Source organism: Grammomys surdaster, unplaced genomic scaffold (assembly GCF_004785775.1).
Source record: "Grammomys surdaster isolate TR1022 unplaced genomic scaffold, NIH_TR_1.0 173, whole genome shotgun sequence".
Taxonomy (NCBI): Eukaryota; Metazoa; Chordata; class Mammalia; order Rodentia; family Muridae; genus Grammomys; species Grammomys surdaster.
Genome location: NW_021604621.1, coordinates 611,400 through 637,534, shown reverse-complemented (window position 1 = coordinate 637,534; position 26,135 = coordinate 611,400). Strand labels below are relative to the sequence as shown.

General features: G+C 34.4%; 1 protein-coding gene across 1 annotated transcript in view; it reads left to right on the top strand.

Annotated features, from left to right (window-relative positions):
• Rbm41 (RNA binding motif protein 41) overlaps nt 1-20,679 on the top strand; it is a 44,735-nt gene extending 24,056 nt beyond the window's left edge. The window contains exons 5-7 of the mRNA XM_028767469.1: nt 2,970-3,373; nt 14,556-14,703; nt 16,481-20,679. Of these exons, the coding sequence (XP_028623302.1) occupies nt 2,970-3,373; nt 14,556-14,703; nt 16,481-16,647 (719 nt within the window). The 3' untranslated portion in view covers nt 16,648-20,679. The remainder of the gene's footprint in view (nt 1-2,969; nt 3,374-14,555; nt 14,704-16,480) is intronic.
• Nucleotides 20,680-26,135: the final 5,456 nt, after the last annotated feature.

The window sequence follows — 26,135 nt, the reverse complement described above, 5'->3', positions numbered from 1 at the left end:
TCTCTCTCTCTCTCTCTCTCTCTCTCTCTCTCTCTCTCTCTCTCTCTTATTCATGGCTTCTTTTTCTTGAATTCACTTTTTGTATCTTAAGAGATAACTACTCTTATACATTGCTGGTAGAAATACAGAAAAGTACAATTACCTCAGGGTGGAATTTGTGTATTAGAAGTATATAAACATTTACTCTTTTTGTCTCAGCAATTTCACCTTTTAGCATTTATTTAAAAGAAATGCTTGAAAAATACCAAATTGTATGTATGTATGTTTGTGTGTGCGTGCGTGTGCGTGCATGTGCGTGTGTGTGTGTGTGTGTGTCTATCACACACACATACATGTACACACACAAAAACACACAAGGCTAATTTTCAGGGCATAGTTCAAAACAGCCATAAGACTTCAGATATAAAACCCATATTTCAGGGTTTATTCATAGGAAAATATCCAAATAACTATTATACATAAACACACAGTACTGTGTAACTTTAAGAAAGCAAAAGAATAGTTTTTATGTCAATATAGAATTACTAATAGGACATAGTGTTAAAATCTAAAAAGCAAGCTTCAGACCAGTATTTATATAGGAAAAGAATATAACTAATGAATTTCATGTATGTATACATATAGTTTCAGAAAAAAAGGAAATACTGGACCCATAAGTCAAACTAATAAGAAATAGTATTTATGGGGAACACAGGGAATGAAACGAAGGGATCAGAGATAGAATGATACTTCCATAAAGGTACAGTATAACCTTTTTCAATTGAGAGCCATATAAAGGTTTTATATGATTATAAATGTAATAAAAACTTTAATGAAAAACAGAAAAGGGCTGGGGATTGTACTTCACGGTTGAATGCTTGCTTAACATTCACTAAGGCCTGAGTTCAGTCTGCAGCTTCACATGCACCCAAAACTCAAAGAAAGAAGAAATCTATAAAAGTAAACAAACAAACAAACAAACAAACAAACAAAAAAACCTGAAGCAAATAAAACAAATGAGAAACATAACTGGTACCATAACAACCAAGAGAAAATGCTATAGTGACTGTAAAGTAATACATGTCTATTACTATGTAGTAAATGTTGTACATATTCTCTAAGGACTGCAAATATAAAAGTATACCCAATAATTTTGTTGTTGTTTTATTAGTATTTTATTTTGTTTTTGTTTTGTATGTTTATTGTTATTATTATTGCTTTGAAAAAATTCAATTATGTGAGTATATTGTTAGAAAGAGCTAATAATCCAACTTAATAATATTATTAAAATCTGAGGAACTGGAAATAAAATCTCAGTGATAGCGTACTTGCCTAGAAGGCAAGCAGCCCTGGATTTGATCCTCATGACTATCCAAAACAACCCTCCAAATAAAATAAAAGAAAAGAGATATAAGTCTAAAATCAAAGTTTAAGAACAAACCTTGTCATATTGAATTTGAATTGGAAATGATGTTCTAAATATAAGATCTATTTTTCTCCTATACACTATCCCAGCATTGTCTACTGCAGAGGCTTAGAAGCAACAATGAACAGTCCTAACAACAGTAGTTTCCAAGTACTTTTCACTAAAAGGAACCAGGGATCTTTGGAAAACCAGTCCAGTTTCAAGTTACAAAATGTACAAGATCAGCTTGGGACTCCTGTAGGTCCTAAGTGGGACAGTTTGTCCACTATCACAAATAATTATTATATTTAATTGAAACAAAAGCAATCATAAAAATACATGATTTCATAATTATACTGAAAAATAACCACTGGTCACCATTAGATATTTCCTTACTCTCATGAATAATGAAAACCAGATAGAATCAAGCATTCATCCTGCTTTTCTTATATAAACTATATTCAGGAAAGCTAAAGAGTTGATGATTTATTGATTCCAGATTTAAAATTCAAAGGAAATAACAGAGTCAAGGAAGCCTCATTTTGTAATTCATAAGTTAATAGATCTAAACAGTAATCACCAAGGATATAAATCCTATAAGGTAGAAGTTGTATGGGAATATGTAATAATTGGGGGATGCACAAATAGCACTTAAATTCACTGATTAATCTTAATATCACTAAAAATGTGCTTAGTGTTATGTGCCTTGGACATGGTATAATAGGAAATACACAGCTATATATGAATTGCTTTGCCTTAAATATTAAACATGGATCCAGTTAAGTTTTTACAGACACCATGTTTAATGTAGCTTTCTAGAACATATAAATGTTCTCTATCTGTTCTTGATAATCTGGTATATAAGAGCAATTATATATCTGTTGAGAATTTGAAATGCACTAAATTTGACTCAAATTGATAATTTAAAAAATAGTAAATAGTGACAAATGACTACTGAATTAGACTGTCAAGAAATGGAAGAATTTGGGAAGAAGTTATCATAAGAAAACACTTCATTAAATCAATTTCTTCATAGAGTAGATAGTGGTTCTATAATATCAATAGACAGAGGAGGAAAGTTGATGAAGGGACGGGACAGAAAAGGTATTTAAAAGCTGTAATAGCAAAAAAAAAAACTGATTTAGATCTTGATTATGTAACCATGTACTTTAAAAAAATCACAGAAATAATCAAGGTATTTCAAATATAACCTTGGAATCAAATGATATGTAGGAATTATTAAGTTCATGAGTATGAAAATGCCATCCTGGTTCTGTTCTTCAAATGTCCTTATAAGTTAGAGGTATGTATACTTGCATGAACTTGACGTTTCTGGGTGCCTTACTTACTCTGCCATGTATTGGCCTTGCTTGAGCTGGACAGTCTTAAGATACATATGCTTACATGCACATGCTCACACGCATGCACACACATACGTACATGCACATGTATTTGCTACATGTTATAAGGACATTTCCTAAAAGAGGTTCTGTATCTAAGATCCAGAATTTAATTTTTATTAATTTTTAAAAAGTTGTACTGGGGAGGCTTTGTAGAACTTCCATATCTCTTTGTCTTGATCCAGATGAACCCCCAAAGAAGAACAAAGGTGATCCCATGAACAACCTGGAAAGTTTTTACCACGAGACTATAATGAAAAAACGTCTTGAAGAGTTCCAACTTTTGAGAGGTGAACCCTTTGCTTCCCACTCACTGGTCTCAGCTGCATCAGTGAGTGGTAGTGGCACAGCTGAGAACCCATCACTCATCCAGGACAAGGGAAAACAGGCAGCACAGGGTAAAGGCCCCAGTCTCCATGTGGCAAAAGTTATTGATTTTCCACCTGAGCAATGTTGGACTGGGCCTAAGAAGCTGAAGCAACCAATAGAATTTATCCCAGAAGATGAGATCCAGAGAAACCGTTTGTCAGAGGAGGAGATCCGAAACATTCCTATGTTTTCTTCATATAATCCAGGGGAACCAAACAAGGTATAGGCCACATCAAGAAAACAACCTGGGTTATTTTTGCTTTCATTTACCTCTACTTAATGCAACATTTTAAAAATACCTTTGCTTACGCCAAAGATTCTGACATAGGTACAGTGATTCTGTTTGTCCTTGACCCTAACTGTCATTTTCTGCATACTATTTAAATAGTCTATCTCCTAGCATGTTCTGTGTGCCTTTCATAGGTTCTAAAGTCCCCTTGGATTTTTAAAATAGCATAATGAGATTTACTCATAACCACTAGTATCTCTGAATTATAGGAAATATAACCACCAATTTCTTAGTGATTAACCATTTGGTCGTGGATAGTGTTCACAGCACAAATCCTTAAAGCATTAATTTTAGAAAATAGAATAAAAGATAATGATAACAGTCCCTGATTTTAAAAGCATGGATGGAGGGCTGCTGAAGTACTTTGCCTTTCTGTTATGTTACTCCTGTTCCAAGAGTAGGTAGCTTGATGTTCATCTACTTTTTTCATGAGCTGTTACTGAATAACTCATGAATAAATTAGGAAATATCCATATACTTAGCTAGCCATGTCTACAAAGATTTAATAACTTTGCATATTTGCTTAGTTTTAAAAATTAGTAGCGCATTATAGATATGCCTGAAGAATTTTGTGCATTCATCAATCCCATTCTTCCTTCTTTCTAGGTTTATCCACTACTTTGAATTTGCTTGCTCTGTTCCTGTGGGTATTTTTATGTATTTACTATCTAAAACTGTATACAACTGTCCCTACTGAATGGTAACTAAATGGACTTTGTTTTTCCTTATGGTTTGAGAACAATATACATTCAGTAGACCCTACACTCTATATTTTGAATTTTTGTTTTTATTTTTGTCAAGCTAGCAGTGTGCATTGTGGTGCTATGGTACTTTATTGAGATTCTGAGCAGTGCAGTGACCTGTAGCTCACAGTCAGCTACATATTGTGAGGAGAAAGAACTGATACTCCAGAGTACTAGGTTAAGCTGCAGTGTTCCATAGAATATATTAAGTGTGTTTCCAATTTAGGATGTTTTCAAGTTAAATAGGATTTATCAAGACATGACCCTATCTTGTTTTTTTTTAATAAATTTATTTATTTATTCACTTTATATCCCAATATCAGCCCCCCTCCTCCCAACACCCTGCACAGCTCCTCCTGCCATCCCCACCTCCTTTTCCTCTGAGAAGGGGAAGGCCCTACCTGGTACATCAAGGATATAACTCTACCTTAACTGAAGATATATCTTAGCTACTCATAAATATTCACAAATATCTTTTTATACAGTTTGAAACTATATAGATAATGTCATACTTTACATATTTTTTTCTTACTGTTTTGACTAAAAAAAAAAGCAATGCACTTCTGTCTAGGTTGGCAAGGCTCTGTGCAGAATCTTACCCATCCTTGGCTTGCTAGCCTGTTAAATTAATAACTCTGTCTGGGGGTCCATTATCAGTTTCAAGTCATGTTCTTTGGCTGCCAGCCTGTTGATGTAGTTAGAGACAAGCTTTAACACGATGAGCAGGAATAAAAGTATTCCCAGGACAAGAAGGGCTAGCCTAATCAAGCTATATATGCCATTCCTGAGGTTTGACCAAAATGGAAATACTGACCTCAGGCCATGGATAATCTTATCAGCATTATCTGCAGCATCAAAGGTCAACAGAGCAGCATTCTTTATATTCATAATATCACTATGCAAAATTAAAACATCCAGAGAGGTGTTAGGATTATGCCAAATATCCTACGGGTGTCTTTAAACTTTTTTCTAATTATAATGAAAATCATTGTGAATTTCAAAAGTAACACTACTCCAATGATATTTGTCATGACACTTGGGATGGCTCCTAAACTCTTGAACTCTGAACTTCATCCAGATAATTTGAATGGGTTATAGAGCATCATGTGGTGTTACAGATACCTATATAAATCCTTTTGTATACTCAATACATTAGTAACATTTTTTGCTAGATGGTTAACAAAAATAGTTGTCTTAACTCCTTGTGTCAATGCTATTGCAGAAGAAGTGGTGCTAGCAATTAATGGAATTAAAGCTGTTATACCAACAATAATCAAGCCTGCTACCCTCTTGCTTCTGCTTAAAGCCTAACTCACTTCTTCCAGCACTTTCAAGCTTTTTTCAGTGAATCAAGGTTTTCTAATACTCAGGGCAGTGAGACGAAAGCTGGTTGATAGAACCCCATAACAGACATGCCAGGCTTCTACACACTAATATAATTGGAAATTATACAGTCAATACAACTTACAATAAATACTGTAGAAGAGACAAAACCAATTTTAGCTCGACAATTAAAAGAGCCTTAAAACATGCACTACCCCTTGTTTGAAATCCAGATTCTGTCCCAACTTTATCTCTCGCTATCATAACATCATAGTGAGCTATAGCTAACTTCCAAACCAAGATTTTATATTAGAGTTTAATAGTTTGGACACATAATTTATCTTTATATTGCAAATTCCTCATTTCCAGTAAAGATATACACATTTTTACATTTATTAGCCTTTTCCTACCCTCTGTGAGCTAGCTTTCTGTTTCTTTACCCACCATTTGATATTTCTGCCTTAATGAGTTATTTTTTCTTTTTTTAAAGATTTATATTTTAATTGTGTGTGGGAGAGATAGAGGACATGTAAGAAGGGGAATGAAAGGGGAGGGAGGTGTAAGAACAAGAACAAAAAGAATGATTCGGACTATTAGTTTCTGAATATTTTTTGAACATAGTGGCAGATTAGCCATACATACAGGAATCTAAGAGAACGTTAAGCAAGATGAATATCAAAAACTGCACATAAGCATAATATAGTCAAACTACAGAAATACAAGACAAGAAAAAAAGGAATACTTTATATAAGATCAAAGAGAATTACATCAGACTTACCACAAGCAAGAAGAAACTGTAATGAAATCTTCATGGTTAGAGAGAAAACCTCCTACCTACATAGAAGTTTATCCAGAAAATGGATCCTTTCACAACAGTTGTAGCACAGTAACAGTTTCCCAGACAAACAAGAATCTAGAGAATTTGTCACAGTTGTACTCCAGAGTCTAAGAACATTAGATAGATTAGTAATCCAGATCTATGTAAAGGAAGAACACAGAAAAAAGAATATACGGAGATAAGATAAAACGATTTTCTCATTCTGTAAAACAGAAGCAGAAAGAACACATTTTGTGAAACGAGACTTAGCTTATAGAAATCAGTTAAAAACATTACAATAAAAGAAAATTGCAACCTCCTATCTTATTCATAAAGCAAAAATCAAAACATTTTGAGTGTCATAATGAAATCCAATATTATATATAATTAATATATGCTAATGAAAGCATTAATATGTTCTCTTGAGTCTTTATATTTAACTCAAAATATTAGAAAATGAGATTTAATAATGTATAGAGATAATTACATATTATTATCAACAGACATCTAAAGCTGGTTTAACATTTGGAAATCAAATATAGTCTATCATACCAAATAGACTAAATAAGAAAAACCATGTGTTCGTTTCATGTGATGTAGAAAAAGCATTTGAAAAATGCCTTGGCATCCATTCATGTTTTAAAACTTAATGAACTATGAAAAGAGAAGAATATCCTTAAATTAGTGAAGAATAGCTACAATACCATGTATCATGCCTGAAAGTAAAGTAGATATTTCCCCCTTTAGTTCAGAACAAAATAAGAGTATCCTCTTTAACCACTCCTTTTTGACAGCATACTGGAAGTGTTGTCCAGTGAATTAAAACCAAGGAAATTGAAAGTTCATGGATTAGGAACTAAAAAAAAACAATAATACTGTTCATAGGTAATTTTGTCAAAAATCCCAAATAATTAGCCAGAAATCTAGTAAACTAAACTATTAAGTAAGTATAGTTTGGATCATATAAGCCTTCTTTATACAAAGTCAGATTTCTACCTGTATATAGGGAATACAGAATTAAATTTTTTGTTTAAAGTATTTAGTATCACAACAGAAAGAACAAAATATTTAGATATAATTTTAACAAAACATATGTGGGATCTGTGTGCTAGAAAGCCAAATATAATGAAAAAAAGAAAAAATGGCAAATTTAGAGATACTTTGGATTCACGGATTAAAATTTGGATAGTGTTAAAATACCATGCTTTTCCAAATTGGTCTGTGGAGTCCACACAGCCTCCCCCCCCCAAAAAAAGAATTCGACAAGCTAATTGTATATTAAGAAATAGATTCTAAGTTTATATGGAAAGAGAAAAGTTACAGAATATCCAACACAATACTGAAGAACAATATTACAACTGATACTACCTACCTTCAAGAATTAACTATAATCTAATATCATGTGGCATTGGTGGCAAAGACAAATGGGTCAGTGGAGCAAAGCAGATGCCTCAGAATTAGGTCCACACACATATACTCAATCGAACTTTGACAAAGGTACTTCAATGCAGAAATGATAGTCTTTTCTCCAAATGGTACAAGAACAACTGGATATCTACATTCAAAACTAGGCACAAACCTTTCCTCTATTATAAAAACTCATTGAAAATGTGCCATAGACTTATGGACAAAACAATACTCCAAAACATTTAGAAGAAAATGGAAAAAAAAATCTAAGTGGCCTTGTCTTTGATGATATATTTTTCACCCAAAGCACAACTTATATAAAGAATTGATAAATTATATTTTGTTCAAATTATATACTTTTCTGTGAGAGACATGTTAAAATATGCAAAAGACATATCATAGATTAGAAAAAAATAATTCAAAGCACAGCCATGTATAATAAAGGACTTGTACCTAGACTATACAAAGAATCCTAAAACTTGGCAATAATAAAATGAATAGCTCAATTTAAAAAGTGGTCAAAGGGTAAGACTAGATGGTTCATCAGAGAAGATTACAATGTGACATGCCTATGAATTCAATCTTCCCATTGTTACCAAGGTACTGTAACATGAAATGATGAGATACAGTTAAACTCCCACTTAAATAACTAAAATCCAAAAAACTGACAATACCAAATGTTTTTGATGATTTAGAGCAACAGGAATACTTAAGCATTGCTGGTGAGAGTTTAAAATGGGACAGCCTCTTTAGAACTCAGTTTGAAAAACAAAGCAAAACATTGTTTTCCCCTATGATGTAGAATTTACTCTGTTGTTTATTCAACTGTTTGAAAAACCCATATATATATACATGCATGCATACATATATATACATACATACATACATACATACATACATACATACATATGGAATGTGGATATTTGTAATAGCTTTATTCATAATTGCCAAAAGTAGAACTAATCAAAATGTCTGCCAATTAGATGAATTTGGCAAACGGATGCAATGAAATATTTAGCAGCAAAAAGATTTGAGCCATCAAATCATATAAAGACATATACAAATTTTATATGCATATTTACTAAACAAAAGATGCTACTATGAAAATAAAACATTCTATTATTTCATTCTGCAATATTCTAGGAAATAGGCATCAAAATGATAGTTGATTACCAAAAGTTTAAGGGAAAGGAGAGAATAAGTGAAGCATAGGACAGTTTTAGGAAAATAAAATTGTTCTATGAGATTCTGAAATGCTGAAGGCTAGCTGTATGTTTGATATATATATATATATATATATATATATATATATATGATTCTTAATGTATACAAATATTTGAAAGTCATTTAAGAGATTAGTGACTTTTAGGGAAGAATAAAGATTATAAAAGGAGAATCTTATCTTGTTGTATTACAATTATATATGATAATCTCACTAAAGGGATAGGACAAAGAGTACTGACCTAAGTGGCCTTGGAAATGTATAATCTGTAAGACTAACAGCAAATGGGAAGTGCATATAAGCACCGCACCCTGGTTGCTAAAGCTGTGTGTCCTGGTTAACAGTACTGATACTGCATCATTAAGTAAATGGTTGACAGATAGTAGAAACTAAAGTTCTCCTTGTTGGAGTTTGTAGATAAATAAATGGGAGGAAGTTAAAATGACCCATGTGATAATAGCTTAAATTTGGGAGCATCGCTGTGAATTCATATTTAACTTAATACAGACACAGTTTATATGTAGAAGTATTTATCTGTGTATACAGGTTAGTATGAACATGTTTTTCCTCTTTGAGTTGAGCAAGCCCCAATGAAACAAACTTCGTCTTGCTCAGGATGGATTACTTCTAATACCATTCTCTACTAAATGTAACAAGAGTTTTGGAAAAATAAATGGCTGCACCTATTACTCAGGCAGGGAATATACAAGATTATTAGCCTTGTACATCTTTTTGTATGAAAAACACAGGGACTGAAGAAGTCCAATAATTGAAGCTAGAACAATCTCTGCAATAAGCTAAACAAATTAACTTTGAATAGTGATTTAAAATATAGAATATCCCTGTCTGTGTACAGGTGCTAAGAATTAAAAAACTGAGGAAGTAGAAAAGAAATAAATCTTAGGAACATAATTCTCCGATGCTTAGTTGTAAGCAGCTTGTGTTGATTTGTTTCACAAGAGTACAATATGGAAAGGAAGATGTAACTTTATTTTTTCCACACCTATTTTTAATGATGGTTCTTAAATGCTTTAACTTCCCTTTTACCCACCAGAGGTAGTGGAAAAGAAAGGGCCGGGCAGTGGTGGCACACGCCTTTAATCCCAGCACTTGGGAGGCAGAGGCAGGTGAATTTCTGAGTTTGAGGCCAGCCTGGTCTACAGAGTGAGTTTACCAGGACAGCCAGGGCTACACAGAGAAACCCTGTCTCAAAAAAAAAAAAAACAAAAAACAAAAAAAAAGAAGAAAGAAAGAAAGGATATAGAAGTGGGCCTGTTTAGAAAGGTTCTTTGGAGCAACTCCTATCTGTGTTGTCTGGAATGGGCAGTTCAGTTCACAGGTTTGCAGCAGCACTTCAGTCCGTTTGCAAACACCTCACAGATACACCAGGTTGGTTGAATCAGCATAGCAAACACGAATCAGCAATGGTGGCACTACCTGGCAGAGACAGCCAGGCCTCAGCCTCCACATAAGTCAATAGGAGGGACCAGGGAAGAATGTCAGAAGTTCTTGACAGTGCCTCTCTCAGGGAAGTGAAGATCAGAAAAGACACAAGACCAACAAGTGCTGCACAGCTCCCTGTACCAGCAAGCCAAGGTGTCTCTGTCACTGTCCATGGAGTCCTATTTATACCCTCTAAATATCACGTGTCCTCCATGGGTCTTGCCTTAGCACAAGCATCTGTCTCAGCTGACATCACTCTGCCAATCAGCCTGAGTATGCTGAAGTGGCACGAAACTGCAGCACATCTCCACAAGTTTTTTGGTGCGTTTCTCTCTATGGAGTCCAAACAGATAGAGCTCAACTACACAATGTAAGGCAGACTAATACATGGGTGTTGTTAGCAAAGAATCCTTCATCTCGTGTCCTTTCACATACTTGCTTTAGCAGAACCTCCTTTCTCCTGTGTCTGCTTCTATCAAACATTCCTTCACGAGTCTTAGTCTTTCACCTTTGTCCACTTCAGGAAAATACTCCTTCATGTGTTTGTCCCAGAAAAACACCTTCCAACACAACTGATTTTCCAAAGAACCCTTATCTTTCAGTATCAGGAAGACAAGCAAAGTAATGGAGTAATCTGATCAACACTATCTCAGTCAGATGATAAAACCTAGTATCACCAGTCATAAATCAATGCTATTAGTATTTCTGATTGATACAGTGTGACCAAAGCTGAACTCTTCTGGTATAGTTTTCTTCCCGATAATTCATTGCTGCAGTCTAACATTAAAAAAGAAAAAAAATCAGCAGAAAAATTCTAGTATTGAGTTATCCTACTAAAAAAGCTGACCAGTATCCTGAAAATTTTCAAGATCATGAAAAATTAGGACAATCTTCCATATCACAATGTAAACTCTTGGATACTGCTCATCGCTATGCTTGTCTGCCATGATAATCATGGGCTCTAACCTCTGGAACCGTAAATGCCAATAAATCGTTTTTTTCCATAAAAAAATAAATAAATAAAAAAAATAAAAAATTGTTAAAAGGAGCTTAAAGTTACATGATAACTGGAAGAAATTCAGTAATCTAGATGATATCTTAAACAGAAAAATAACATTAGGTAGCAACTTAGGAAATCTAAATAAACAATGTATTCCTGTTAATAATGTAACAACAGTAATTTATTAATTATAATGAATATAACATACTAATGTAAGATCAAAAATGTCAGAAACTAGATATGGAGAATAAAGACATGTTACTCTCCATTTTTCTGTAAATCTAAAATAAAGTCAAATTTACAAGGCTTTTTAAAGGGATGGCTACAAATGGATTCTGGGCATTGGGCCTACTCTTAAGTCTCACACTCTCTTCTGTGGTTAAGTGTTAGAGCTTAAGACTCTACTACTTAGTAACTTTAATAATCTTTAATGTAGTTTTTCATCTATTTCAGTGACTATGAGTCTTTTCCTATCTGTCATCTTTTTTATTCTAATGTGAATTCTTTTCTAACTTTTTTATAAAGTAACTTTTTAGTTTAAGCTAAAAGCATTTTAAATGTTTCTGTCTTTCTTTCCCATTCTTTTTGTATTATGTTTAAAGATTACATTGAATTTTCCTTCCTAAGAAAAATTTAAGTATCTAAAGCACTATTGCAGATTTTAGCTTGATGTTGTGTACCAGGCTTGTAGGCTTCTTATCTTCCATGACTCAGTTTCCCTTTCCAGCTCCAATAACTTAGGATAACTTACCACTGTTATACTTTTAGCTTCAATGATTTGGACTACTTAAATGTTTGTCTAAGTAAAATAATATAATATTTGTCCTCCTGTTACTTAACATATGCTCCTAGACTTTTATTTGTGTCATAGCATATAATAATGTTAATGAAAAAATATACAATTTTTACCTCAAAAAGGAATAAGACAGTTTATTCTTGAGCCAAATATCAGTGACTATGGCCTGGTAACACAGATTTGGGTTACTCCACAATCCATGTTGCACCATGGTAACAATTTCATGAAATAACAGAAAAACAAAGAAAAATCATAAATCAAGATAATTTTGTACACTGGTGGATTACAGCAAATTGAAGATATTTCTGCTCTAGGCTTCATATGCTGTCTGATGACATTTCATGGGTAGAAGCTAGCGATCTGTTAATACATCTCAAAGATTTCACTTGTTAACCACAAGTGTGTTGGGTCAGACAGTGGTGGGCAAGGAATGGATATTTGGGGTGGCTAAAGATAGCCCAAGGTAATTAATTATAATTAGGCCCCAAGCTGTGTTATCCTGAACTTTCCACAGTTATTAAAGTTCTAATTAGTTTTCAGCCTTTCACAGGGTTCAACGTAACACATGGTTTCTTTCCAGAAAATCTCATTCACCATAGGATTTTTCCTTTTAAAGATTAATATTCTAGTCTATGTATATGCTATCTTTTCTTTATCCACTTGTCAGTGGACATTTCCTTATTTTTCATTTTCCTCTATGTGTTTTCTTTGTGATTACTATAAATAAAGTGATGTTTTGAGCTGATGATATGTAAGTTATATAACATAAAACATACGATATTATTTTGTTCTATTAAAATTTCAATAGCATTCTATTACTAATTGATAGAGTATTTTCCAAAGAGTATTAGTTGCAGGTTGGTTTTTGTTGTTTTTTAATTGTTTTCTTCATGGTCTGTTTTCTCTCATTTGCCTTTTTGCCTCTGTCTTATCTCTTTCACATTAGAAGCCTTTCTCCTGTGCCTGATTATCCCTGTTCTTATTTCTGAGTAAGGAATGCAAAGTTGTTCTGAAGCCCTGAAATTGGGATCTTTATGTACTTTGAATCCAAGATGATGTTTTATAATCCCAGCATTTAGGAAGCTAAGGCAGGGGGATTGTGAGTTCTAGGCCAGCCTGGGGTATATAGTGAGACTCTATCTCCGAATGACAATAGGAAAACAGTAAAAACAAGGAACCAGATGATCTGGCTAGATCATTTGTTGGAGGACTTCTCTACTCCAAATCAGTATGTTTGTCTTTCATGGGGCTTAGTGCCCCTAGAGCAGACTGCCCCTATGCTTTCTTACAAAGAAACAACCAGGGTTCTAGTGCAGGAATGGTAGTCAGAGCATGCATGTTCTCAATATTTAATATGTATTCTTTCACTCTCCTTGTTTTCAAAAACACTACTCTTGACCTCAGCTATATAAGACATTCCACGTTTTCTGACAGTTAACCTTCATATTCTACCAGGATTGGTGAGGTGCCCTCACCCAGTACTATAATTGCAGAGGGCTTAATAATCTAATTCATTTTGCAGTTGCCTTCAATTTACCATCCTCATTCCAGCATTATCTAATCACATCTACTTCCGGAGGCACCCCCCCAAAGCTATCAATTCTTGAACTGTTTGTGGATGCATTCTTTTTTTCGTATTTTTTGTATTTTATATATTTATTAAATTTTTAGACAAGATATCACTATGTTGCCCAGACCTGGTCTCTTATCCCAACTTAGCATTCCTAGTTGGTAGAATTGCAGGCTTTCACCACTGTGCCGACTTCTGAATTTTTATTTACTTATTTGTTTAGTGTGTGTGTGTGTGTGTTCATAAAGGTCAGAGGTCAATGTCATGAGTCGTTCTCTATTACTCTTTGCCTTTTACTTTTTGAGATAGGCTCTCACTGAGTTCAGAAATCATCAACTGGCTTGACTGGCTAGCCAGCAAACTCTGGGGATCCACCTAGCTTTTTACATGGGCTAACAGCAATTTAAAATCAAGCTTTCAAGTTTGTGCAGCAAGTACTTTTATCCACAGAGCTACCTCCCTAGCTCACTCCTGATTTATGAAGATTTTAAAAGAAGATTGCATATGTTCTTGGATTTCCCATCCTATGGATTTGCTATTGAGTTGTCTTTGGTGTACTTAGTTCCTACTCATCCATTGATTTTTGTATCTTCCAGAATACTGTTGATATTGCCTTCTTTCTCGGTTCTTTCTAACCTTGTTGGATTTTGGCCTTGTAGCTTTAGAGTTTTCTGGAGACAATAGCATTAGCTGACTATTCAATCTTCCATCTTTATCTTAAAGTAATTCAAGCCATAATAAAGGGTTGCTTTCCTCATGTGATTATTTTTGTCACTTCTCAATTTGTATTAGGTGCTATATCTGAAGAACCTTAGTCCTCGGGTGAAAGAAAGAGACCTTATCTCATTATTCGCTCGATTCCAGGAGAAAAAAGGACCACCCATTCAGTTCCAAATGATGACTGGACGCATGAGGGGACAGGCTTTCATCACCTTTCCCAGTAAGTAACTTCATATAGGTAGTCACTCTCTTGTAGCATCAGTACATGAGAAACTACCTGTTATCTCACCAAATTAATCAGAGCCTTTGCACATGGAAGGGGCCAGTAATGAAAGCATATTTCCAGTATTCCTTGGTCCTCCTTCCTATGCTTGCTTCCTCTTTCCTATGGATGCTACACAACCACCTTACCCTGGTGTCCTCAGTTTTCCCATTTTTGACATTTCCTTCCTACCCTAACAATATTTCTTTCTTTTGCTTGATAGTTCTACTTTTACTCTGTATTACAATAAAATTATTCACAGTTAGTGTGTTGGTATTGTGATAAGAAGACATATCTTTGTCTCATGCCCAATTTCTTTAGGACTAAGTGATTTTAAGCTAATTAATTAACTCATTGTCAATTCATAATTATTGGAAGATAATGCATTCTTCCACATATCACTTGCATGTCAGTGCATGGCTTGTGCCCTAATCTAAGTGCAAGAAAATTACAGTAATTTTGATCTTAGTTGTAAGCTAGCCAGCATGTCTTTCGCATGAAGAAGCCAGATAGGATCTATACCTTCAATTGCTTCTAAACTGTCATTGTAATGCTATGCTAACTTTTATGTGAGCAAGTGATTTTACACATGAGAATTGCTGATCTCCTTCCCCTTGCTTTCATATAACCTTGTACTGCCTTTTCTATCTGATTGAAGATTTGTAGATCCATTGTACCAGTGGTTTTCAGTCTTTTGAAGGAAGAGTTCCTATTAAATTTGAAAATAAATTTCATGTAGTCTCTCTCTCTCTCTCTATATATATATATATATATATGTATATGTATATGTATATGTATATGTATATGTATATATATATATATATAAATCTCCTTTCGAAGCTAACCTACAGTATCTTCTTCAGCTGCTCTTCCACCTTAGTTTTCTCACTGAACTTAGAGCTCATGGATGTGGCTCAGCTGGCTGGTCAGGGAGCTATAGGAACTACCTCCTTAGCGCTAGGATCACCAATGAGTGCTTCCAAACCTGGAATTTTATATGGATACCAGGGATCCGAGCTCAAGTTCTCATGCTTACAGAGCAAGCCTTTTACTTATAGAACCATCTCCCCAGTCCCAGCTTTATACTTCTTACTTGTACCTATTTTACTAATCCTAATAGCTATGGTATACACTTGAAAATTTGGTATCTATCTGAGACAAAGTGAACTCAGTCTAATGGCACTTTCTACTTATAATTCCACAGACTCTAGTCCCTCATTTCTTACATATAGTCTCTGAGACCCATATGTTGAATATTCCTGCTATGTACTATATATTCTCATACACATGTTTTTATATACCTGCAAGAAAAGTTCATTATCCCCATAAGAGTCCCACAACTACTTTCTTTCTAAAAGAAAAAAAGTAGCTAAATGTGTCCAATAGTGTGTTAACTTCTTTTATTTGTGTAACAATTTTGAAAAATTTGCATCTCATATCTATATCTAAGGTAAAAGCCTGTTTATAGTTAGGTTTAACTTATATGTTTAAATATACTCCCTATGTGTCCTTATATCTAATATATCTTTGAATCAAATATATATTTTGAGGGTCTTTTGTCACTATTATTACTCATTAATTTAATCTTGCTAACATACAAATTGGGGATTACAGGCAAGACAAAAACATCAAATATCAGTATGATTTTTATAGCAAACAAATCCAAATTAAACCTGTAATATAATTGAGTGATTAGCTCTATATAATTTGATGCATTTTTCTTATTTTTTTCCAGATAAAGACGTAGCATGGCAAGCACTGCACCAAATTAATGGATATAAACTCTATGGGAAAATATTGGTGATAGAGTTTGCAAAGAGCAAAAAGCAACAGTCAGCTGTTCAACATGCTTCCCTTCTAACATCTGCTACAGATGGCAGAACAGAAATCAATGGCAGCTAGAAATCCATATCTACACACATGTACATGCACATTTGGATATATGTATGTATGTAAATACACACTCAGATAATCTTTTTCTTTTATCATAATCTTAGTTCAAGAATACGTATATTCATAAAACTTTGTTGAAAATTGAAGAGGAAATATAAGAAAGACAGAAATTAGGACAATGACTCTCAGCATTTGGAGAGAATTGATAAAAATATTTTCTATAATTAAATACTGTGTAGTATTGAAAAATATTATATAAAATTGATAATATCCTGAGTGTTAAAGATAATAATGAAACACTATATATGGCAGATAATTCCCTGAGGATTAAAACCATGTGAAAACCTTTAGTTCTCAGGATATATTGCATAGGACTATTCCTGAAGATTCCAAAAATTCTTTAAGAATTTTGTAGTCTTCAGTGTTTAGTCCTAGAGATAAGACTTTTTCTAGGACTGTTTCCTGTATACACAGTTTTAAAACTAACCCAGTGTTAAAATATTTATTTACTAGAACTCAAACTCAAATATTTATTTACTAGAACTCAAACTGTGTTTTGGCAGAACTTTCAACAGTTTCATTAGGTAGATTCATAAGTTTTATCAACTTATTTAATGATTGCTTCCACACTAGGTTTTCAGAGTCCTCAAAAACATATGTATTATTATGACACCTTTTAAACCAAAATATTGGTAATCTATGATACTATTGAATTCAAAACAGTATAGATTAAACATGGAGTACCTGCCTAATATATGTTAAATATTAGATATATGAACTTTCAAGAGGAATGAACTAGCCTATATACTAAAGGGACAAGGTAAGAAAATTCTTTAGAAGAAAGGCAGCCTGCCTCAAATTCCCTAGGGATTTGCTCATAGTTGTTGAAGAATAGGATCCTAATATGGTTTAGACGGTAGAACCAACTTTGGAGTCAGACCTGTGACCCTCAGAGTCACCCATGTTTACCACCATGAGCTTAGAACATCTTAATCTGAGCCTCATTTATCTCATCCATACAGGAGCATTGCTTCTTACCTTTCCAAGATAAGGAACAAGGGGAAAAAAATGAAGGAACTGTAGGGAACTCCACAAGTACATGGAGCAATATATAATAATAATTCCATTCAAAAATGGAGAAAGAATCATGAAAATACTGCAAAAGCTCAAGTAAAATGGCTCAGAGGGAACCAACAGAATCTGAGTTCAGACCCTAGAACCTGATAATAACAGGACAAAAAGCTAGGAAATAATGCTATAGTTTCTTTAAAAAGAGTATAAATCCATAGGAACAAATAAAACAAAAGGGAACTAAGGTGGCTACATTTTACAAGGCTGTAAATTAATTCAGCTTCCTAAAAGTAACAGAATTATGTTGGTAATTATACTGTGCTGTTATCCCTGGGATGTGTAGAAAGTCTGCATGACTGTCATACCCCAAAGCATGAGGAAAAGGAAACAAAAATACTAGAGGTAAAGATCTACTTTTAATTTAAAAGGTCAGTGTTTTAAGATATGAAAATTTTAATCACATATTTTCATAACTACAGGGCCCCCAAATAACCTGAAACAAGGTAACAAAGTAAAGAATGAAGGAGAAACAGACATGTTCCAAGCTGGGTGGATACTCAGTGCCTACTTCCTAATACAAGTAGTGCTACACAGATGATATACAAGGAAGTAGCCAGCTTCAACACTGAGCGCTAGATAAATCTGAAAGACAGCCATAGAACATTCTACCCTACAGTAGAATATATATTTTCATCCCATGTATATGAAATATCTTTAGGCTAGATCATTAGCTGAACCACAAAACAGGCCTTAATAAATACAGGTAGACTAACGTAATATCAAACATGTTTTCTTCCACTTGGAAGGAGGTTACAAATCAGTAACAATAAATTGGGAAACTCATAAATAACTGAAAATTAGTGATACTTAAATACCAAGTAGGCCAATAAAGAAGCAGAGAAGAAGCTGGAGAAATGGCTCTGCATAAGAGTACTTACTGCCCTTGCAGAGGACCTGAGTTTGATCCTCAGCATCCACACTGGGTGGTTCCTAGCTACCTTTGTCTATATAGGACATGTTTAGAGACAAGCCTGTTAAATGTGAAGAAAGATTATGTAACAATAATTCAGTTTATATCTTAAGCCATAGGAAAATAATAGCAAACGATACCTAGAACAAACAAAAATGGGAAAACATGCAAAATGCATTAGAGTAGAATACAATAGAGAAAATACAATGAGTCTAAGTAAGAAATTGGCAAACCTTTATAGCAGTAAAAGGTAGAATGTAATCATTAGGAGAAATAAAGGAGGGAATATTGCTACTGGCCTATGAAAAATAAAAGGTGTATGAAGGAATACTATTATACTCATGTGTCAATAAATTAACCTACTAAAAATGAACAAATTCCTAAAAAGATAAAGTACCAAGAACCAAATATAGGAAACCAGAATAGACCTCATAACAAATAGGCTAAATAAGTAACAAGGCAGATAAGCCACAACAATACCGATGCTTACGTTGCTTTTGATTTGAATTCTAGAATTCTACTAAATGTTTAATAAAACAGTAATCCAATTTCTTCACAAGCCGTTTATTAAAAAAATAGGGAATACTTCTGAGATATAGTACTATAACATGGGAGTACCCTGAGAGTATGTTCAGGGAAAGAAACCAGTCACTGATGATGACAAATTGTACAATTCCATATATATGTCAAATACAGAGTTGGTTTTAAAAAATACATATATATGTAGTGATAAATGGTAGGCAGGGAAAACTAGAGTGTATAGGGCTTCTTTGCAAGTGGATGAAAATGTTCATAAATTTCATCAATGTTTGTATAATGATGAATATATAAAGTAGGTGAATGTCGTGGTATGTGAGTTAAATCTCAGTGAAACTCAAAAACATAGGAACTTGGACATTATCCGAATGTCCACCTGTCAACATGAGTGACTTATAACTTATGGCACATCCATTTAGTAGGGTATCTGAAGCCATTGAAACAGTAGACTAGATCTATGAATATATTGTAACCTGTACCCATATCCAAGATTTTATATTGTTATAAACTAAGATACATGTATGTATGTATGTATGTATGTATGTATAAGATATATGTAACATATTTTTAAGTAAATAGTTCATGTGTATAGTTTGTAGAGATAATATAAAAACAAATATAGGAATGAAATAGGAAATGTATATAACAGGCTTACCTTCTGCAAGTGGCTCTGTACAAGCTAAAAAAAAAAACACCTCCACCTTGTAAACATTTTTAGGTGGTATGATTTGGAGTAATTTTTACCTTTTTCACTAGTTTTTAATTAAAGTAATTTTTAAATATTCTTACAAACACTTGGCTTCCAAAATATTCGTCAGACCTCCTCTGAGGATTTCTGACTTTACTCAGGACAAACTTCTATTCATTTGCTATATTGCTCACATGGTTAATGCTCCAATTTTTCATAGAGTTTAAGGGATGAGAAGTGAAGGATCCTGGTTACAGCTTCTTGCACATGTTACCCTGGAATACACTTCTCAGCCAGGTTTCTCAGAAGGGACTGCTTCCTCTCAGGTGGGAAACCTTACCTCCTCCTTACTAGACCTGCAGACCACTTAAAAATGGAGAAAATCTAGTAGAGGATACCTTTCAACTGGTGCAGAGATATAGAAACTGGTGTAACCAGACAACAAAATTCTACTCAGCAATAAAAAACTAAGGTACCATATATGCAACAACTTGGATAAATCTTAAATATATTTTGCTAAGTAGAAGAAGCCAGACTCAAACGGCTGCTTACTGTTATATTTCATTTCTGTGTTTTCTGGAAAGGATGAAACAATAAGGCAGAAAAAGCACTAGACACCAAGTATTGGCACAAGGGATTTTTTTTAATAATAGGAACTTTCTGTGTGTTATTTATAGTTACAATGTGTATGTTTGTTAAAACTCAGAGAATTATGCACCAAAAGAATGAATTTTAATGTGTGAATTTTTAAAAATAAAAGTAACTTTGAATGAAATAGATTTGGAAAGGGAATCATTTCACTAACTAGTGTGAGTGTTGTGTGGTCTGTCGTTGCTGCTGAAAACCCAAAGCCACTGTATTTCTCTTTTGCTTCTCATAGGTGAGCCCAAGCCACTAAATTAAAATCTCTTTATTAGTTACTTTTCTATTATTGTAAGCACCATAAGCAAGGTGACCAGTAGAAGGAAATTATCTGTTAGTGGCTACATTTGTAGAAAGATACAAGTCCCTCACCATTATGGCCGGGATCATGACAGCAGGCAGGCAAGTTTGGCACTGAAGAAGTAGCTGAGATCTCCCATCCTAATTCATAAACAGGAAGCAAAGAAGCACACTTTGGCTGGAGTGAGTCTTTTTGAAACCTCAAAGCCTACCCCCAGTGAAGCACATCCTCTAATAAGGCCATACCTCATAATCCTTTCCAAATAGGTATTCAAACATATGAACCTGTAGTGGCTAATCTCATTCAAACCACCAGTCTCTACAGCTGGAGATAACTCAGGAGTATTATACTTGTTGAACATGCATGAGGTCCTAGGTTCAATCCTCAGTACTGCCTAAAGTTTAAATTTAAAAAATCTGATCCAGATAAGTGGTGTATAGACTCAGGACCAGACAACACGAAGCTTGAACTATGTAGTGAGTTACAGGGTAGCCTATGCTACAGATTAGAACTTTTCTCAAAGAAATCTCTATATACATACCCAGTTTTGCCATTAAAAGACTAGGAAATATATTTGTTGCCCCAAGAACTAATATCTTTTGTGTACAATATTTATTTTAGTAAAATAGTCACTGGATGGTACCAATCCCTTATTTTGATTTTGATTTTGATTTTGATTTTGTTTTCTCCTGTATATCCTGAACCCATTGCCATATACTAACAACATTCACATGTGCCTCCATAGTTTATGGACTGTACTTTGGAGCCATTATTATATAAGGTAAAGCTTACTTAAGCATGGGTAGTGTGACAAGCTGGTAGCTGAGATGACTACTAAATGAATAGCTGATGGGTAGCAAATATAATGTGGATATCCTAGACAAAGGATTAATTCACATCCCTTGGGTGATGTGGACAGAATGGAATGGATTCTATTCAGTAGAATGTCATGAGATCTCATCACAGTAGGCAGAAGAGGATATAGTTTAAATATATGAGTCACTTATTTCCAGGATTTTCCATCTAATATTTTTGGACATTGTTGACTGCTAATAACTGCGACCATGAAAACTGAAACTACCAAGAAGGAAGAACTGTATTAAGCTAAACCTTTTGTTTCCATAACAACAAATACCTGAGATAAACAGTTTAAATAAAGAAAGATTTATAGATCCTCATAATTTAGTTTTTATTCCATGGTTAGCTGGTTCTGTTGCTTTTGGACCCTATGTAAAGCAGATGATGGGATTCAGGTAATGGAGCAAAGCTATTCACTTCATAGTGGACAGGAAGCCGACAGAATCCTCGCTCTGGCAGACTTCCTCCTCTAGCATTTGTTCAACCCAAGCTCTTCACATTGTTGATGGTCCCATTTTTAAAGTTGGTTGTCCTCTCTTAGTTGTTTGACATACTAATTGTCTCTGGAAATATTCTCATAGGAAACATCTCAAAAGTGGGCTTTAATAAACATATAGAAGCATCCTTTTGAATGCAAATGTGAGCCTCTGTGCCATGACATTCATGTAGAGGTCAAAGGACAACTTTTCAGAGTGGGTCCTTATCTTTCCCTCTTGTTTCAGGATAGGTGGCCTGTGTACTTCTGCAGACTATCCTGTCTCTGCATACCATGTTGTAGAGAGACAGCTGTACTACTGCAGCCATAGGTTCTAGGAGCCCTGGTGCCTACTATCAGGCTTGCAGAGCAAACACTTTTTTTATTAGATATTTTATTTATTTACATTTCAGATGTTATCCTCTTTCCCCACCCCCAACCCCCATGAACCCCCTATCCCATTCCTCCTCCTTTTTGCTTTTATACCATTTTAATTACATGCAAGTATTAATGTCAGTTCTAGGTTGAGGAACTAGCAATACAATAGATGCAAATAGTCAAGGAACAAGCAAGACAATAAACCCACATAGTCAAAGAACAAGCAGGACAATAAACAGGGTAGTGTGATCACTCCCATGATCACTATTTCTAGGGGCTTATCAAGATGACCAAAATATCTGAGCCTACTTCCCTGTCCTAGCCCAAAGTCATTTTCATGCCTGAAGCCTACTTCTTTGTTCTAGCCTAAGCTTTAGATTCCTGCCTGAAATTACTTCTTTGTTGTAGCCTAGGATTTAGATTCCTGCCTGAAATTACTTTTTTGTTCTAGCCTAATGTCAGATTCCTGCCTGCAGTCCATTTCTTTGTCCTTGGTCAATGTCAGATTCCTTCCAAGCAGTCCATTTTCTTGTCCTTGGCCAATGTCAGATTCCTGTCAATCAGCTCCAAAAGCTCTCCGCATCTCCCCCTTTTTTATTGTATAAACAAGACTGAGCCTGTCTTAGGTCACTCTGGCAAGAATACATTCCTTCCATGTCGTGGAATATACATTATCAAAAGAAATGCACTTCTTGTCTTAGGTTGGTAAGGCTCTGTGTAGAATCTTTCCCATCCTTGGCTTGCCAGCTTGTTAAATTAATAACTCTGTCTGGGGTCTGTTTTCAGTTTCAAGTCATGTACTTTGGCTCCCAAAATGTTGATGTTGTTAAAGACAAGCTTTAACATGATGGGCAGGAATAAAAGTATTCCCAGGACAAAAAGGGCTAGCCTGATCAAGCTATATATGCCATTCTTGAGGTTTGACCAAAATTGAAATACTGACTTCAAGCCATGGATAATTTTATCAGCATTATCTGCAGCATCAAAGCTCAGCAGAACAGCATTCTTTATATTCATAATCTCACTAGAGCAAGCACTTTTTATCTTCCCAGTTCCTATGACTGTGTCTTTATTCACTTGGCAACAAAATTCTTATCAGAAACCTTACAAGCAATTAGAAGTAAATCAAGTCTTCACAATGCTGGAGAAAAAAACATCCAAATAATCAACAATGCTCTTCTAGAAGTGAAGGAGAGATAAGAATGGTCTCAGACAATGGCTGCACTAATGTCTGCCCACCATGTCTGTTCTACAAGAAAATCTTCAAACTGAGAGATACTAATATGTAAGAAAGCATGGGAAGTAATAAAGATCTCTGGTAGGAGTGAATATCCAAATTGGGATGCTTTACTATTATGAGCATGGTGCATAAATCAGTCATAGTTTTAAGATGATGAATAAAAAGCCAAAAAACTAAACTAATAATTACAGAATTATATTAAGAGGCAGATATAAAATAGATATAAAGTGGGATATCGATTAAAATGTGGAAAAGACTGTGGTGTTCACTGTGGCATCGTTCACAAGAGCTAAGAGATGAAATCAAGTGAGGTAGATACTAAGTGACATAGATAAAGAAAATATGGTAAAGGCTGATGAGATACTTCAAGGGATTAAGGATAAATACTGAAGGCTTGACATTAATTCCTAGGACCCATGACAAAAGGAAAGAAATGACTCCCACATGTGTCTCTGGCCTCTACACACAAACCATGTGATGTTTGTTGAACATGTATAAACTTTTATCAAAGCAAGAAACATCTCTCCTATTAGTTTTTAAAATTCTGTAAGCAGCTATTACTGTTCTCCAATGGGGGGGGGGGGGGACACACGGAACTTCATGCCTGAATTATTTTAATTTCAAACAGAATAAAAAGAAGTTCATTGCACTTAGTTATGGTTTGACTGGGAGTTTCATATCTTCCTCTTTAATTAGAAACCCAAGTGAGGTAAAAACAAATATCAAAAATGGTCAGTTGTATATTTGCATTGTGAGAAACTGACAAGTGTGTCATTCTGCTAGGAGCTGTGGAACCCCAAATCCTTTGGAAATGAAAAAGTTGAGCAAAAGAACTGTCAACAAAAACACTGCTTTAGGCTGAAGAAAAATGACACTATTGGCAGGATAGGATTATAGGAGGCGTTGAAGAGCACCGGAAAGACAAGTATGTAGGCACCTGTAAATGATGTTTGCTCTATCATTTGAAGTAACTATAGCAATGACTCTGGACTTATGTGTAAAAATGAATAGGACACTGGACAGAAGCAGATAATGGGACCTTTATTGTTTTTTATTTATGAAATGGGGAGGTATGAATTTAAGAGGAACTGAAGATAAGAATCATAATTTCTAAATCAGGGTTTCTCAACAGTATCACTATTAGCTTTGGTAGAGAATAATTCTTTGTTCTTATGTCTTTTCTCTGAGTAGCTAGAAGTGTCCCTAACCTCTTTTTAGTAGATGCCAATAGTACCACCCCATAAGAGTACAAAAAGTATCTACAGATATTGCCAGAAGCCATATGGGGTGGCAAAATCAACCATGTCTAAGAACCAATGATCTAAAATAGTGTTTCTCAATCTGTGGGTCACAATCCTTTTGGGGGTTGAATGACCCTTTCATAGGGGTCACCTAGAACCATTAGAAAACACTAATATTTACATCATGATCCATTGCAGTAGAAAAATTAAAGTTAGGAAGTAGCAATGAAAATTGGTCTAGAATAACCACTGGTCTAGAATAACCACTAAAATCATTAAAACACAGTATTAGACTATTTAAAAGGACTAAAGATTGTAGTAGTAAAAATAAAAAACTTAACCCCAAATAACATATGATGGTAGAATAAGGAGAACAAAAGAATTAGGGATAAAATACCCTAATGTAAGCCCTAAAATAGAAACTGTTAGAGGAAAACGGGCAAAACACTTGAAGATACAGAAATAGGTTTTTTTTTTGTTTTTTGTTTTTTTGTTTTTTGTTTTGGAAAGGATGCCAACAGCATGGGAAATAAGCCCAAGAGTTGACATACAGGACTACATGAAATTAAAAAGCTTCTCTACAGCCAAGAAAACAATTCCCAAAGTGAAGAGACAGCTCACAGAATGGAAAAGGATCTTTGCCAACTACGCATCAGGTAGAATTATTGTCTGGAATATGTAAAGAACTGTAAAAATCAAACACTAAAGAAAGCCAATCATTCTATCAATAAATGGGGCCAATTAACTAAGTGGACAGTTCTCCAAAAAGAATACAATGGCCAATGCATATATAAAGAAGTATTCAATGTCTTCAACCATCAGAGAAATGAAATTTAAATCTTTATTGAAATTCTCTTTCCAGAATAGTTATCATCAAGTAAACAGATAACAACAAATGCTGGAGAGAATTTGAGGGAAGAAGTGTCCTTAGACACTGCTTGTGAGAATGTAAGCTTATGAAGTCATTAGGTATGAACATTTCTTAAAAACAAAAAATACAATGCCCAAATGACCCAATTGTATTATTCTTGGATCTATACCCAAGGACTCTAAGTCAACTTACGAGAGAGATGCCTGCGTGTCTCTGATAGTTAAT